Source organism: Hirsutella rhossiliensis (genome assembly GCF_020360975.1).
Source record: "Hirsutella rhossiliensis strain HR02 chromosome Unknown scaffold00008, whole genome shotgun sequence".
In the NCBI taxonomy this organism is placed as follows: Eukaryota; Fungi; Ascomycota; class Sordariomycetes; order Hypocreales; family Ophiocordycipitaceae; genus Hirsutella; species Hirsutella rhossiliensis.
Window position 1 is genome coordinate 527,216 of NW_025408674.1, and position 14,930 is coordinate 542,145.

Below are 14,930 nucleotides of genomic sequence, written 5' to 3' on the forward strand. Positions count from 1 at the left end.
TGGCTCCCAGTGTGGACGGCAGCAGCTGGACTAGAAGCCCTGTGCAGAACGTCCAGCCGTGTAGGAAGGAGCCTTCGAGGCGTTGATAGCGTTCGACCGTTGTCGAGATATCCCTTCCGTATCAGACTTGCTGTGTGATCAAGTCGCCCTCAGTCCTGAGAGACGAGGAGAAAATCTTCAGTCATGGAGGCAATCGATTCCCAGCAAGGGTCTTTTGAGCCTCAATCGATGATGCAAGCCCTGGCTGCAGTGATGGACAAACTAGAAAGTGTGTGTGCAAGCCAAGAGGCCGAACGCGAAGAGATGCGATCGCAGATCCGAATCCTCCAAACAGCCGTCTCAACTCCGACTCCGGCAAATGAACCAGTCGCTCCTATCGAACCGATGTCCGACAACACGCCTCAATCGATCGAGACATCCGAAAGAATCCCATCAAAGAGGGTAAAACCAACCTTGCCTGATCCGCCGAAATTCGATGGAACCAGGAAAACTTCCGTCCCTGGTTCTTAGAGATGAAAGCGAAATTGGCTGTGGACCGACAGGCATTCGACAATAAAGAAGCACTCTTCGCCTATGTGTACTCCCGGTTGGCGGAACAGCCCAGAACATGGCCGCTGCTTATTACGAACAGGGCGGTATCGATGGTGCTCGCTCCCCAGATCTGTTTCTCGACTACTTGAACCGTCGGTACGGGGACCCGAACGCAAAGGCACGAGCACTGGATCGACTTCGATCGTTGAAGCAGAAGCCTGATGAGGTTTCGCCAGTTTCTTCCCAAAGTTCGAGAAAGAGCTTGCCGATAGTGGCGGTGGCGAGTGGGCCGACGTGGTGCAAATCAATTACTTGGAAGGAGCAATTAATAATAGGCTCAAGTCGAGTCTCGTCAGTGCCGTCAGTCTCCCGAAGGATTTCAACAGCTACGCCGAGCTACTCTTGACGATTGGCTCGCGCCTAGATAGCCTCAATTTCCACCAACGACAACAAGGCCGCGAGCAGAGGTCAAGAAAGGAGTATGGTCGTTTATCCGAACCGCTCGAGTCCCGACAAAAGCCCCCGTCACCCGGATCGCCAACCACGTCGTCCCCCCCGTCCGATGATCAGATGGATTGGGAACCCGTGAAAGCAAATCGGTTGATAAACGGCAGGAGGGCCCCGGAGGAAAAGCAATTTGTTCCGTTGGAGGAGCGCAAATGTTACGAGTGCGGGAAGCTTGGCCATCTTGCGGCCAAGTGTCCCGGGAAGGAGCGGCGGCAGCAGAGAGTCAAGGTCCGTGTCGAAGAGAAGACAAGAAGCTCGAGAGCAAAGCACCAAGAGCCCGCGGAGAGTTCTAGCGGGGATACCTCCGATGACCATTCGGAAAACGAGTAGCTCCTGACGAAAATCGCCGTCAGGAGCGCGCAAAGGCTGAGGCGGAATGGGCAACTCAGAAGGACGAGATGGACTGTGAAGGCCTCTACGTAAATTTCGGTATCAATCGAGAGTATTTCACCACGGCCTTCGTTGACTGTGGTTGCCTGTGTTATGGGACCATCAGTGAGCGCCTTGCCCGCAAGCTTCACCTGCCGCGTATTCCGATTAAACCTCGAGCGTTGGAGCAGGTCAACACATTCTCACCCGAGGCCATCTGTGCCGTGACCTACTTCGACTTCGATATCGACGGGTACCAGAAGAAAGAGCTTTTTCTACGTTGTGCGAGACCAGACCGATCCTGTGATTCTGGGCAAGAAGTGGTTGAACCAGGAGGATGTCACCTTGCGATTATCGCAGAACCTCTTGCATATCGGGACGCACGACCATTGGGTGAAAGGCCGAGACCCGAAGGAGGAGGAACGGTGCAACATACGAGGACAGGCGGCGTTCGTGTTCGCCGGAATGGTTCGCCGAGCAAGAAAGTTCAAGCATCGAGACGATGGAGTGCGGATCTTCGCCGCAAGCCTGAAAGACATTGAGAAGGCATTGACTCCGAGGAAGAAGTCAGACCCGAGAGAAGCTGCCCCGTCACTACCACGAGTACCTATCCGTCTTCGACCGCGACCAAGCGGACCAACTCCCACCGCGTCGTCCGGGGTGTGATCACAAGATTCAGTTAGAGAGGTCCTGATGACAAGGAGAAAGAACCGCCGTGGGGACCATTGTACGGCATGTCACGAGAAGAGCTCATTGTTCTGCGAAAGACTCTCACTGAGCTACTCGACAAGGGTTTCATTCGAGCAAGTAGTTCTCCAGCGTCAGCACCAGTTTTGTTCGTGAGGAAGCCCGGTGGTGGTCTGCGCTTTTGCGTGGACTATCGAGGATTGAATGCGATCACCAAGAAAGACCGATATCCCTTGCCGTTGATCGAGGAAACTTTGCGGTCGCTGTCCAAGGCCAAGTGGCTCACCAAACTTGACGTTATCGCAGCATTTCACAAGATTCGCGTCGAGGAGGGAGACGAGTGGAAGACAGCATTCAGAACACGTTACGGACTCTACGAATGGCTTGTCACGCCATTCGGGTTGACGGGTGCTCCGCAACGTTTCAGCGTTACATAAACCACACGTTGCGAGATTTCCTCGACGAGTTCTGTTCCGCTTACATTGACGACATCTTGATCTACTCGAGCGGTTCGCTCGCAGATCATCGCAACAAAGTCAGGCAGGTCCTTGCTCGACTGCGAGATGCAGGCCTGCAGATTGATATCGACAAGTGTGACTTTGAGGCAAAGAGTGTCAAGTACCTGGGCTTCATCGTCGAAGCCGGGAAAGGTATCCGCGTGGACCCGGAGAAGGTGCAGGCAATTCAGCAGTGGCAGCGACCCCGTTCTGTCAAAGGCGTCAGAAGCTTTCTGGGGTTTGCCAACTATTACCGGCAATTCATTCCCAGATTCTCCAACATCGCCGCGCCTCTAACGGCGTTAACAAAGAAGGATGCGGTGTTTGCGTGGTCGAAGGAGTGCGACAAGGCCTTCGAGGAGTTGAAGGCTCTTCTGACCAGTGCGCCGGTCCTTGCGCAATGGGATCCGGATAGAGAGACGATTGTGGAGACGGATTCATCCGGTTATGTCACAGGAGGGGCGCTCTCGCAAAAGGGCGATGACGGCATCATGCGGCCTGTGGCCTTCTTCTCAAAGAAAAACGCAAAAGCAGCAACTGAGTGAACGTCAGGCGCGATGGGCTGAGACGCTATCGCGGTACAGCTTCACCATCAAGCATCGACCGGGCAAAGAAGCCGTCGTACCGGACACGCTGTCTCGACGAGAACAGGACATGCCGCACAGCGCCGAAGATGATCGGTTGCAAGGACGACGTGTTCAGCTGCTGCAACGTAACAAGGTGGCCTGGTGACAAAAGTCAAGAGCGGTTATGTCACCAAGGGCGACACGGATCAACCCGATGACGCAACAACTGACCAAGACGACTCAATCGAAAACCCTTTCTCGGACCCGGAACTGCAGAAGTTATGGGACGAAGGTGTCAAGAAGCACAATCGTTATTGGCTCATCCGAAAGGCCGTACAGCAAGGCGAGAGGCGTCTGCCGTCGCATTGGGGACTGCCCGTGATGCTCTCGGAATGCTCGATTGACGATGGACAGCGGCTCTGCTGGCGAGAGCGAATTTGGGTGCCGAACCACGAACCCTGCGCACGCGGCTTATGCAGGAGACGCATGACTCAACGCTTGCAGGACACCCCGGACGGGACATGCTGAAGTCCTTGTTGAGCCGCAAGTTTTATTGGCCAGGCCTCGATTCAGACGTGCGTCAATTTGTGAGAAATTGTGATGTGTGTGGCCGAAGCAACATTTGGCGAGAGAAGCGTCGCGGTTTATTGAAGCCGCTACCTATTCCAGACAGGATCTGGTCGGAGCTGTCAATTGACTTTGTGACAGACCTGCCACCAACCAAGTCGAACGGTTCGACCAACCTTATGGTCGTGACGGACAGACTGTCCAAAAGTGTCGTTCTTGAGTCATTGAAGGACATCACGGCCGAGACGACGGCCAGAGCATTGCTACGGAACGTGGTGCAACACCATGGCGTGCCGCGCGCGATCGTCACTGACCGTGGCACGCAATTCACCAGTAGACTATGGCAGAGGCTCTGCGAGCTGCTACGCGTGAAGCAAAGATTGTCTACGGCGTGGCATCCCGAGACTGACGGTGCAACAGAAAGGGCGAATCAGGAAGTCGAGAGATATCTGAGGATCTTTGCTGCTTATGCTCAGGATAACTGGGAAGAGCTGTTGCCAGCGGCCATGATGGCCATCAACAATCACAACTCGACGTCGACAGGCCTGAGCCCGTTCTTTATCACGCATGGGTATCATGTTGACCCGATACAAGTCAAGGAGAAGTTACGGACGGACGGAAGGTCCCCAGTGACCAGGGCTGAAAGCATTGTGCAACGATTTCGAGAGGCAACGGAATGGGCCCAGGCGGCAATTGCGTCAGCGCAAGAGCAGCAAGAGAAGAACGCCAATTCGCGAAGACAGCCGTCAGACCAGTTCAAGCCTGGAGACAAGGTATGGCTGCGACTTCGCAACATCCGATCAATCGGCCATCCAAGAAGCTCGATTGGCTGTCGGCCAAGTACACCGTCCTGGAGACCATTGGGTCACACGCGTGCAGGCTGGACACGCCTCGGGAATACACAACGTGTTCCACGTGTCGCTCTTACGCTTAGCAGCGGACGATCCGCTACCGTCACAGACGTCGGATGACTACCGCCCACCGGCCATTTTGACGGACGATGGCGAGCTGTGGGAAGTGGAAGAGATTCTGGACAGGAAGAAAGTCGGGAGAGAGTGGAAAGTGTTGGTGAAATGGGTCGGATGGATAGGTCCGACGTGGGAGCCAGTCAAGTACGTCGCAGACACAATAGCACTGGCTAGGTATGAAGAAGTTCATGGGAAAGTTGGATCGAAACCACCCCAATCGAAACGATCGAAACGGGGGAGGGGAAGGAGGGTTATTGTAACGGGCTGAGCCCGTGAGGTCTCGGCTCCGCTCTCGACAAGACCCACCGGAGCTCCGCTTATAAGCTCGTGCCATCTTCGAGAGCTTTCCTTTCTTTTCTTTTCTTCTTCTTTTCTCCTTAGCTTTAGGATACTCGTCGCAGTCGCTCAGCTAGTTGTCAACACACTCAGTTGAGACCGTTACAGCTATCAAGTCAGTGCCTGGGAAAGAGAACGGAAAACCTGACTCACTCACACGAAGATCACAAGACTTGCCGAAAGATGAAAATGACGACCGCATCCAGTACCAACAACAGTCGCTGCTTAAGCCTTGCAACGTAGACTCCTCCGTACAAGAACAACTAAAGCTTGACCCCGAGCTCTCAGAACTCTTTGCCAATCTCTCCTGGGAACAAGAAATTGCACTATGTCCCGCCATTCTTGACGAAATTGTTGACTTGATATGAGACATGGACCAAGACATGTTTAGGCAGCAGTTACAAGTGGTGAGTCACTGGATAGTGGCACGGACGTGCCACTATGTATATATGTATGTTGAGAGCTGTCAGACAGAATTGAATAGAAGTAAGTTCAATCGCAATAGGTTATGCACCCGGTTGCTTTTATTTTGCTTCCACTGCACGATTGAACTCGGCATATGAGAACACTTTTTCGTCAAGAATCGACGGTTGACAGCAAAGACCCGGCACTATGGGCAAGAAAGACTACAAAGGAACCATCCTTGATGGAAGAGACTCCTTTGACAGCTGGAAGATGGATCTTGAAGATAACTTGTTGAGTGACGATCTTATGAGCTGCGTCACCGGTAAGGCAACAGCGGAATCGTCCGATTTATCAACGCCAGGAGAGAATGCTGCGGACATTAAAAATGTCTCTCTCGCGAGAATGAAAATACGACAGAGTATTGACCAGAACTGTAGGGCTGATATTTGAAGATTTTGAAGTCGAATCGGCCTCGGGACCCTTGAATTGAATGAAGAGGAATCGGGTAAGGTCTTCAAATTCGACGAATCGAAAATCAGGAGTCTTTATTCAATTCATTCATCAAAATCTTGAATGAATGGCGGTATGGTCGAAATATACGGTGAAAAAAGGATCACCCGCTTCGCAGCTGCCAGCCAAGGGGGCATGCAGGGGAGGAAAAGGCTAATGCCCAAAGCCACTGATGCGTTTTTGCGTGTCCCTACGCACACTGGGGCGTTGGGCACGGCACCAAGCATCAAGGACACCGGCTGCCGAACGCACAGCCGTGTGAACAGGCAGCCGTGTGAAACAGGCAGCCGTGTGAAACAGGCAGCCGTGTGAAACAGGCAGCCGTGTGAACAGGCATCGGTATGTGGCTGCCTGGTAAACCGGCCGGATCACCTAGATAGTCCGACCTGGCTGCCTCCTACATAAGGATGAGGCAGTCCTAGCTTATTTGGAGAGACAACCATCCCACTTCATCTCATTCATATGCAAAATGCATCAGATTGGTAGCAATTCCTACCCTTTGCTTTGATTAGCACCAGTGAGCCATTGTGTAAGCCTCACACCATAGCTCAAGTCTGCTTGGGCACCACACGTGAGCCGTTGACTCGGGCTCGCACCAAAAAAAAACCACCAAAAACAACCATCGTGACTTACATAAGTCGCCCCCACGAGCTTACCCAAGCTCACCACCCCCCACGAGCTTATCCCAAAGCTCATCAATCCTTTGGCTTGCTAACCAGCTAACCTTGTGGTGCGACCGACACCCTTGACAGCTAGCAGCCAACATTTCTTCACCCTCGTGATAACGCTATAGGTCAATACCGTTGCATTAAGGTGTCTTTCGCTCGTGACGACTTTGGTGATAGGAAGTTTTGCGAAAGCCCGTGTAATCGTATATCACTATCGCAAGTGTCAGCTGGCAAGCAAACCGACCACACAATGGCCAAACCGACCAACGAAGGAAGCTCGGTCAAGCAAGCTGACGATAGAAGCTCGCCACGCCCGGCTGAAGAAGATGATGCACCCGGCTACCGGACGCAGTCCAGCAACGCCGCCCGAAGCGCAACAGAGTCTCTCTCAACCCCAAGGACAATCATTCGCAATTGGCAGACCAATTACAGCAGCTCCCAGAAGCTCTCAACGCGTGGAAATGGTCCATCCGATTCCTCAAGCTGATGCGAGACAAATCTAAGGAAGCTCGATACCTTCACAGTCCGTGACAAGGAAGCATGTGAAGCCTTGGAAGATCTCCTTTTCCACGTCTGTGCTCATCAAATCAGCCTACGCGAAGTATTGGCTGTACCACAAGCCGGCATCTCGGACCTCGAACATGTGCCTGCATGGAGAGCAGTGGTGGAAAAAGCCTATATTGTGCCGGAACCCACAGAGGACAACATGATGAAATTGATCTCGAAGATCACGCCCAGGAAGTTGATTCGAGGTCAATGACATCAATTGGTATATCTTCCGGATGCCGACCAACAACTTCCCGCGGAACAGCGAGGTATAAATTCTCAAGCTATGTTGCAGTCAACGGAACCCCCAAAGGCGCCAACTCAGTCACAATCACCTTCAGGCGTGAGGAAGCAGAAAGGAAGCCGGCATAGCCACCACAGCCGCCGCGACCAGTGTTGCTAATAATATGACAATAAAGTAGTATACTGCAGTATATACAATACAATACGCGATTTCTCATATTGTACCAATACAATATGCTCGCCGTCATATTGTGACGATACAATATAGCGCCTTCCATACTGGCAATATATGGCTTGTATTGTTTGTATTGGTTGGTAGTCATTCGCCTTTCCGTTCCCCAATTCGCGCCAATATGATGACGCGTCAAAAAACACGCGTAAATATAAGCATGTTCTATGTATTGTTTTTCGTCTGGCGGACCTCCAGGACGTAAAAGTTTCCTATTGGCGCACGGAAACGCGTAAATGTATGTATAAATCCAGACCTACAGGGTAGCGGCTCGCCGTCCAAACACTGTTTTCCTCCTCAACCCCGCTTTCCCACCCCAGGACTTACAAGCAATCTCGATGCCTCAACAACGCCTGCCTTTTGTTCAAACATCGCCGCGACGGGATTCGTCAATATCAGACGAATACTCGGAGATTTCCAGCCCACGGTTGCATGATCCAGATGAGACCCAAACCACTGAATGCCAATCGTCGCAACCTCGCACGGCCTCCATAAACCCTTCGGCCAAGCCAAGAACATCATGGGTCTTTTCTCATATGCCAGACGAGGACATAGAGACGAAATACTACAATCAGCGGACCGGAAAAGAAGAATGGCGCTGCAAACACTGTGACAAAACGTCAGAGTTGGAAATCGATCTTATAGATCGATTTTCGAGCCTGATCGATCGAATTTTATCGATCGTCACCTTCAATCGATCGATATCGATCGATCGCTGTTTGATTCGAATCGATCGACGATCGAATCGATCAATACTAAAAATCATCCCTATCTAGGTGATCTTGCCCATCAGTTGAAGAACTTGCCTCCAATTGTCCCCTTCAAGCAGACCAAGAGGAAGTGTCGGCTGATAGATGCCAGCTTTACTCCAGGAACGAAGACACTGCGCCATCGCCACAATATGGCGTCGTAGGCGAGATCTCAGTGGTGTTATCATCCTCCCACAGCTGCTAAAATCTCTTTCCGTTCCTGCTGAAGACGACGCGATGGTAAGGTAGTCAACAGCCATATAAGACAGCCGAGGAAACCGCGCAACACCAACGTCCTTCCACCAAGCGATTGGGTCCGTTTTGTATGCGATATTTTCCACCGGCGGCTCTGATAGGTACTGATCAAGCTCGTCCTGTTCTTGCAAGGCGGTTGACTGCTTTGGTCCTTTAATTTGCCGCCCTCGAGGCTCAGGGCAAGCCAATGATCGACTAAACGCCAATCGACGCTCAATATAGTCCAAGCCACTATTAGTCGTATCCGCTGAAACACCATCGCAGGATTGCCGATGAGCCATGTTCTTGTACCTCTCTTTCCAGACTGTCGCTAAGCTTCTCGCATATGTTCTTTCCCACTCCGACGTCTGACGAGACGGGAGTTGGCTCCAAAGCCGTTCCAGAGCGCGCCACTTCTTGCAGGGTGGAACACCACTGCCGCTACATATGCGGTTGAGGTCAGCTTGCTATAGTAGTCGTTCAGCTTCTTCCATCCGAGCTTGATGTAAATCTTCAAAACCCTGCGAGTTCTTGCGTCCATGTCATTGAACAGGTGAACCTCTTTCATGGTCTGATCTTCGTTCTCTTCGATTATAACTCCTGAACTGCTAGTTCGAGGTGGTCAAGGAGCATCTCTACCACCGGAAGTACTCATCGAACCCTCCTGACGTGGAGCGTTTACCAGCAATACCCTCGCCCTGGAGTTGCTTCGAGGCGATCTTGAATGGCTGAAGGATCTTCTGAACCGCAACAACGACCTTCCATTCTTCAAGGAAAGTTGTTCTTTCAGTATCGCTGGTTTGTCCTGTTCTTTGCCGCCTTTGCCAAGCCATCGTTCCTCGATGATGGAAAACATCCTGTTCAAAGCCGTACGCTTCAGCAGAGCGCGTGAGGCCATCGCCTCATCGGATTGCCAGCGAGTGCAGACGTTTTGAACCCACGTAAGAATAGGTTCAGTAGGAGCGGTTTGCCGTTGAGCTTCGTAAAAGACCTCGAGAAGTTGACTGCTCGTTCGAAGAGCAATGCCAATATTGTGAAGTTTGCCAAATGGCCCAAACTTGCGGTACTTGTCCACTTCTTCGCCATTGATGATGTCGGGCAGTACGTCCTGATCCTGACTGCCTTCTGGGACTGTTTCAACCTCGAATCCTTCTTCCATGCTCGGCACACAGAAGTCGTCGTCGGTCGCCAGCTCATTGATAGCGTCGGACAACTGGCGCTGCTCTTCCTCTTCAGCCACAAAGTCCTTATCGCCCCAATGAGCAAGCAACTCGTTGAAATTATCCCTTTGCTGCCGTACATCATAGCCCTGACGGCCAGGTTCAGAAAATGAGGGCGCAGCGGATGCGACGCTCTTCCCTGTCGAAATCGAACTCAGCGGCAAGCGCTTCCACAGCCGTATCATTATTCGTAGCGTTGTCAAGCGTGTAGTACCCGATTCTGACGCCGGATAACAGTCAAGATTGTCAGCTAACGGACCCAAGAAGTGTTGACTGTGGTTCTATACCTGTCTTCAAGACCAAACGCGCATATTGTATCTGCAACTTCATCTGCAAGCGCTGCTCCAGTATGGCGTTTCGCGAGAGCCGGCAAAGCCAAGAGGATTCCCCATTGGTTCCAATCTTGGTCGATAAAGTGGGCGTTGATACCGAGGAATGATGTGTTTTGTCGGGAAGTCCAGCCATCAAAGGTAAAATGAATCATACTTCTCGCTCTTTGAAGCAGCTCGCAAAGCGGACCTGTGACGGTACAAGTGCACGAACAAGGTCGAGTGCGACTTGGGTAAAGTGATTGTCTACAAGAGAGAAAGAGGTTCCTAAGGAAGACTCTGACTTTCGCTATTTACATGAATAAAAGCGGGACCTTTCATAAAGTATGAAAGTCACATGATCGTTCCCTCACACATGGGCCTCCTTTACTCCATCGCTTCTGATTCTTCCACGTCTTGCTGAGCCTGTAGGCGAGCATTTTGCGCTTCTTGTTTCGTCGGTCTGGGTTTGTTTTTGTTGTGCTTCTCGAACTCTTTGATGGCGATGTGAGCGTTGACGACGTTGTGTAGTGGTTCCCATGTTGCCTGCTCAAGGTCGAAGCCTCTCCATAGTATATGGTACTGGAAGCCTTTCTGTTTTGTGCGTTTCGAGTCCAGTATTTCTTCAATCGCCCAGAGTTTCTCCCCTTTGCATCTAGCGTTATTGGTGGGGCGGTGTGTTGTATTGGCCGGGAGCGGGTCGTTTGGTGACGGTCGCAGGAGGTTGGTGTGAAATGAATTGTGAATTGAGTCTAGTTCATGTGGCAACTTCAGTTGGTAGGAGTGAGGGTTGAGCACGCGCTCGATTCGAAAAGGGCCAATGAACTTGTGATCTAGTTTTGGGATGGGTCGGGCTGAATCAATGTTGCGTGTGCTAAGTAGCACCATGTCTCCAACTCGGTAAGCTGGCGCCGGTGATCTATTTGCGTTGGCGAACTGCTCTTGTGAGGCTTGAGCTGAGAGCAGGTTTGTCCGAAGTAGATCAGTGATTTCTTGCATCTTGGCGACAAATTCGTTCCCCTCGTTGCAGCGTTCTGCCAGGTCTTTGGATGCCGCGAGTGGTATTGCGCGAGGGGGACCAAAGCTCATTCGGGGTGATAGCCTGTGTTCGCAAAAATGGGGACATTCCCGTTGAATCGCTGACAACGTTACGGGCTGCGAATTCGGCCAATGGGAGCCACTCGTCCCAGTCGTCCTGAGCAAAGCTAACATATTGGCGAAGGTATTGTTCGAGAAATGAGTTAGCGTTTTCCGTCTGGCCGTCAGTTTCGGGGTGATATGCTGTAGAAAGGCTGATATTGATCCGTAGACGGTGGCAAACCGCTTTCCAGAATTCCGAGACAAACAGTGGTCCTCTATCAGACACGATTGAATCCGGTAGTCCATGGAGTTTCCAGACATCTCGTACGAAGAGTGTTGCCAAGTCATGTGTTTTCATGTCGGTCTTGCAGGGCGTGAAATGTCTGTCCTTTGACAGCCTATCGACTACCACCATGATTGCGTTGAATCCACGAGCTGTGCGCTGAATTGGGCCAATGAAGTCAACGGATAAGTCTCTCCATCTTTGCAAGGAATTGGGAGCGGTTTCAATGTCCCTGGTACCGCAACTGGGAGGTTTTGTTCCTCAGACATCCGTGGCAATTGCGTGTGAATTGTTTCGTATCGGCGCTAAGCTTTGGCCACCAATAAGAGCGTGAAATGAGTTCGTATAGCTTGTTTTTCCCGGGTGGCCTGATTCGACGCTGTCATGGGCGAGTTGAGTGAGAAGGGTCCGTAGTTCGCCTGCGGGTACGTATAGCCTCTCTCGGAAATATAATCGGCCTTCGTTTATCATGCATTCCGATAGAAAACTTCCTTTGAGTGGGGAATTCCATGGGGTTTGAGCATCTCGTCCTGATTTTCATCCACCATTCGTCCTCCTCATAGCCCTTGTCTAGAAGTCTTGTGATTTTGTGGTTGATTGGTTCTGGCTGAATTTCGTCAAGAATGGCGGGACATAGTGCAATCTCTTGTTCCCAGGAGAGATTTGCAAAGAGCTCTGAGAGCTCGGGGTCAAGCCTTAGTTGTTCTTGTACAGAGGAGTCTATGTTGGAAGGCTTAAGCAGCGACTGTTGTTGGTACTGGATGCGGTCGTCATTTTCATCTTTCGGTAAGTCTTGTGATCTCCGTGTGAGTGAGTCAGGCTTTCCGTTCTCTTTCCAGGCACTGACTTGATAGCGAATTGGAACTGTGATAGGAATTCGCTCCACCTGACTTGTCGTCTTGAAAGTTGCTTGGTTGTCATGAAATATCGAAGGTTGGCATGGTCAGTGATGACTGTAATCTGGTGGTGTGTGCCTTGGAGTTCGGGTCTCCAGCATTCGAAGCAGCGTACAATAGCCAAAAGTTCTTTGTCATATATCTCGTAATTGCACTCAGCGGGTCGTACTTCTTGGACATGAAAGCCACTGGGTGTAGCACTCCTTGATCGTCTTCCTGGGAGAGAATACCCGAAGACACAAAATCGGACGCGTCGCATTCGACAAACACTTCTCTTGCGGGGTCGAAGTGTCTGAGGATTGGCGCTGAAGTGAAGCTATTTTTGAGCATATCAGATGCTTCTTGGCAAGATGAAGTCCAGTTCCATTTGACTAGCTTCCGTGTCAGGGCAACAAGTGGTCGTACGATGCGTGAAAATCCCTTGATGAACCGTCTGTAGAAATTTGAGAATCCTAAAAGGCTTGGACATCTTTGACATTGATAGGGCCTCCCAGTTGATGAGACAGTTGACTTTCTCTGGGTCCATCCGTACTCCAGTGGTTGAGATGATCATGCCCAGGTATTTGACTTCAGTAGTCTCGAATTCGCATTTCTTGACGTCAAGTTGTAGGCCTGCGGCTTCAAGTGCTTGGAGTACTGATTTGACGTGGAGTCTGTGGGTGGCAAGGTCGTCTGAGTAGATGAGAATGTCGTCGATGTAGGCCGTGCAATATCTATCAAGGAATGGGCGTAAGACTTCGTTAATTCGAGCTTGAAAGGTAGCCGGGGCGTTTGATAGTCCAAAGGCATCACCATGCTCTCGAAGAGACCATATCTTGTGTTGAACGCCGTCATCCATTCCTGACCCTCCTTGATGCGGATTCGATTAAACGCTGCGACGACATCGAGTTTGGTGAAATACTTGGCTTGGCTTAGCTGGGAAAGGGTCTCCTGGATCAACGGTAGGGGGTAACGGTTCTTGATGGTTATCGCGTTAAGAGCTCGGTAGTCCACGCAAAAACGAAGGCCCAAGTTATCTATCCACCCACTTTCATTAACTGTACACCCAAAAAGTGGATTAACTGTGGCTGACGGCCGAAGAGGGCCGATACCGCCAATTTGTATGCACACATTCTCTACGATAAGTAGAGCCAGGTAGTAACAGTTCTCCTTCAACGATAAGGCACCCAAAATTGAAGCTATTCGTACTGCGCTTTCTATGCTGATGAGACTATTCTTTGGTGTTTACAACAGGCCTCCTTCTTCGAGTGCACTACGTGCCTGATCCGCTTCATCTAACTGTGATTCCAATTGATCCCATACATCCTCAAGGGCGGCATCGTCCGTGAGGCCAGTGTTACTAATAATATAAACAATACGTATATTGGCAATATGGACCCCTCGCAATATTATTGTATTGTCAAGAGGTGCGTATTGTATTGCGCAATATGGCATTGGTCCATATTGTATTGTATTGCCAGTGACCAAATATATTGCCAGTAAAACAATATATCCCGTATATCCCACGTGACCCTCATTATTCAACCGTCGTTGCTGAAATATCGTCACCCTGAAAATCCTGTATCCCAAACCATGACTTCAAGCACTCCAATGCCTGAATTACATCACTCCCAAGTCGATTTCGACGGTCTGTGATGGTTATTTTTGCCCAGAGAAGAGTCTTTCGGGCTCAGCAGACATTGCGGAATTGACAGTATATCCACCGCCATTTTGCTCAGGTATGGGTAGTTCTTTGCTGTGTTTCCTCCAGCCACCATGCGAGGGCGCTTGTGAACCCATAAACCCGTTCAGACTTACAATATCGCTCGTACTCGTCTGTGATAAGTGCTGGTTGTAGGTGCTTGTTTCTCAATTCAAGAACTCGTTCGTGGTCGTCAACGGAACCTCAGATAGAGAAGGCGGCTCCACAGGTTTATAATCATCCCACAGTGTCTCCATCAGCTTCTTTGACGAGTCAGCCCTCCTTCTTCCAGTTTTCGTGTATGTAGTGCCATTTATGCGAAGGGTGAAGCACAATCGCAGCGACGTAGGCAGGCGATTCGTCAGTAAGACAATAGTACTTATCCATCTTCGCCCAGCCAGGTTATACATTGGTGCCATAATCGGATCGTCGATATGTGCCTCTTTTCCTGCTTCGAATTGCGCCAATACGAAGTCCATAGCCAAGAGAACATTGTCAAGAGTTGCAAACGATGACTCAAGGGCCTTTGTCGTCATTTTAAGCTTCTCCAAGAAAGACTTGATCTTCTCGAGGATGACCCACTCCTCGGGAGAGCTCGTCTCCGGCACAATCTCCTTCCACCCATTTGTTGAAATATCCTCGACTGCGCCTCTAAGATGCAAGGCCGCTCGTAGCATGGTGTACCACGAACTCCACCTCGTGTCATTATCTCGCGCAAGCTTGCGATTATGGCTGATGGCCAGAAACTTTTGGCGACGCTGAACACTACTTTGGACGAAAACCACGAAGTTGTGGAGCTTGCCAAGGGGACCCTTTTCCGCCACGCCTCGATCTCTTTTAGTGTCACATT

At 50.8% G+C, this 14,930-nt stretch overlaps 1 protein-coding gene across 1 annotated transcript; it reads left to right on the plus strand.

The window, feature by feature from the left end:
* Positions 1-2,473: 2,473 nt before the first annotated feature.
* On the plus strand, positions 2,474-3,136 carry HRG_07315 (reverse transcriptase (RNA-dependent DNA polymerase) domain-containing protein; the record flags this gene model as incomplete). The annotated part of the gene is made up of 1 exon (XM_044865786.1): positions 2,474-3,136. One exon carries the CDS (start codon positions 2,474-2,476, stop codon positions 3,134-3,136), a length of 663 nt encoding a protein of 220 aa, XP_044718750.1.
* Between the last annotated feature and the right edge of the window lie 11,794 nt (positions 3,137-14,930).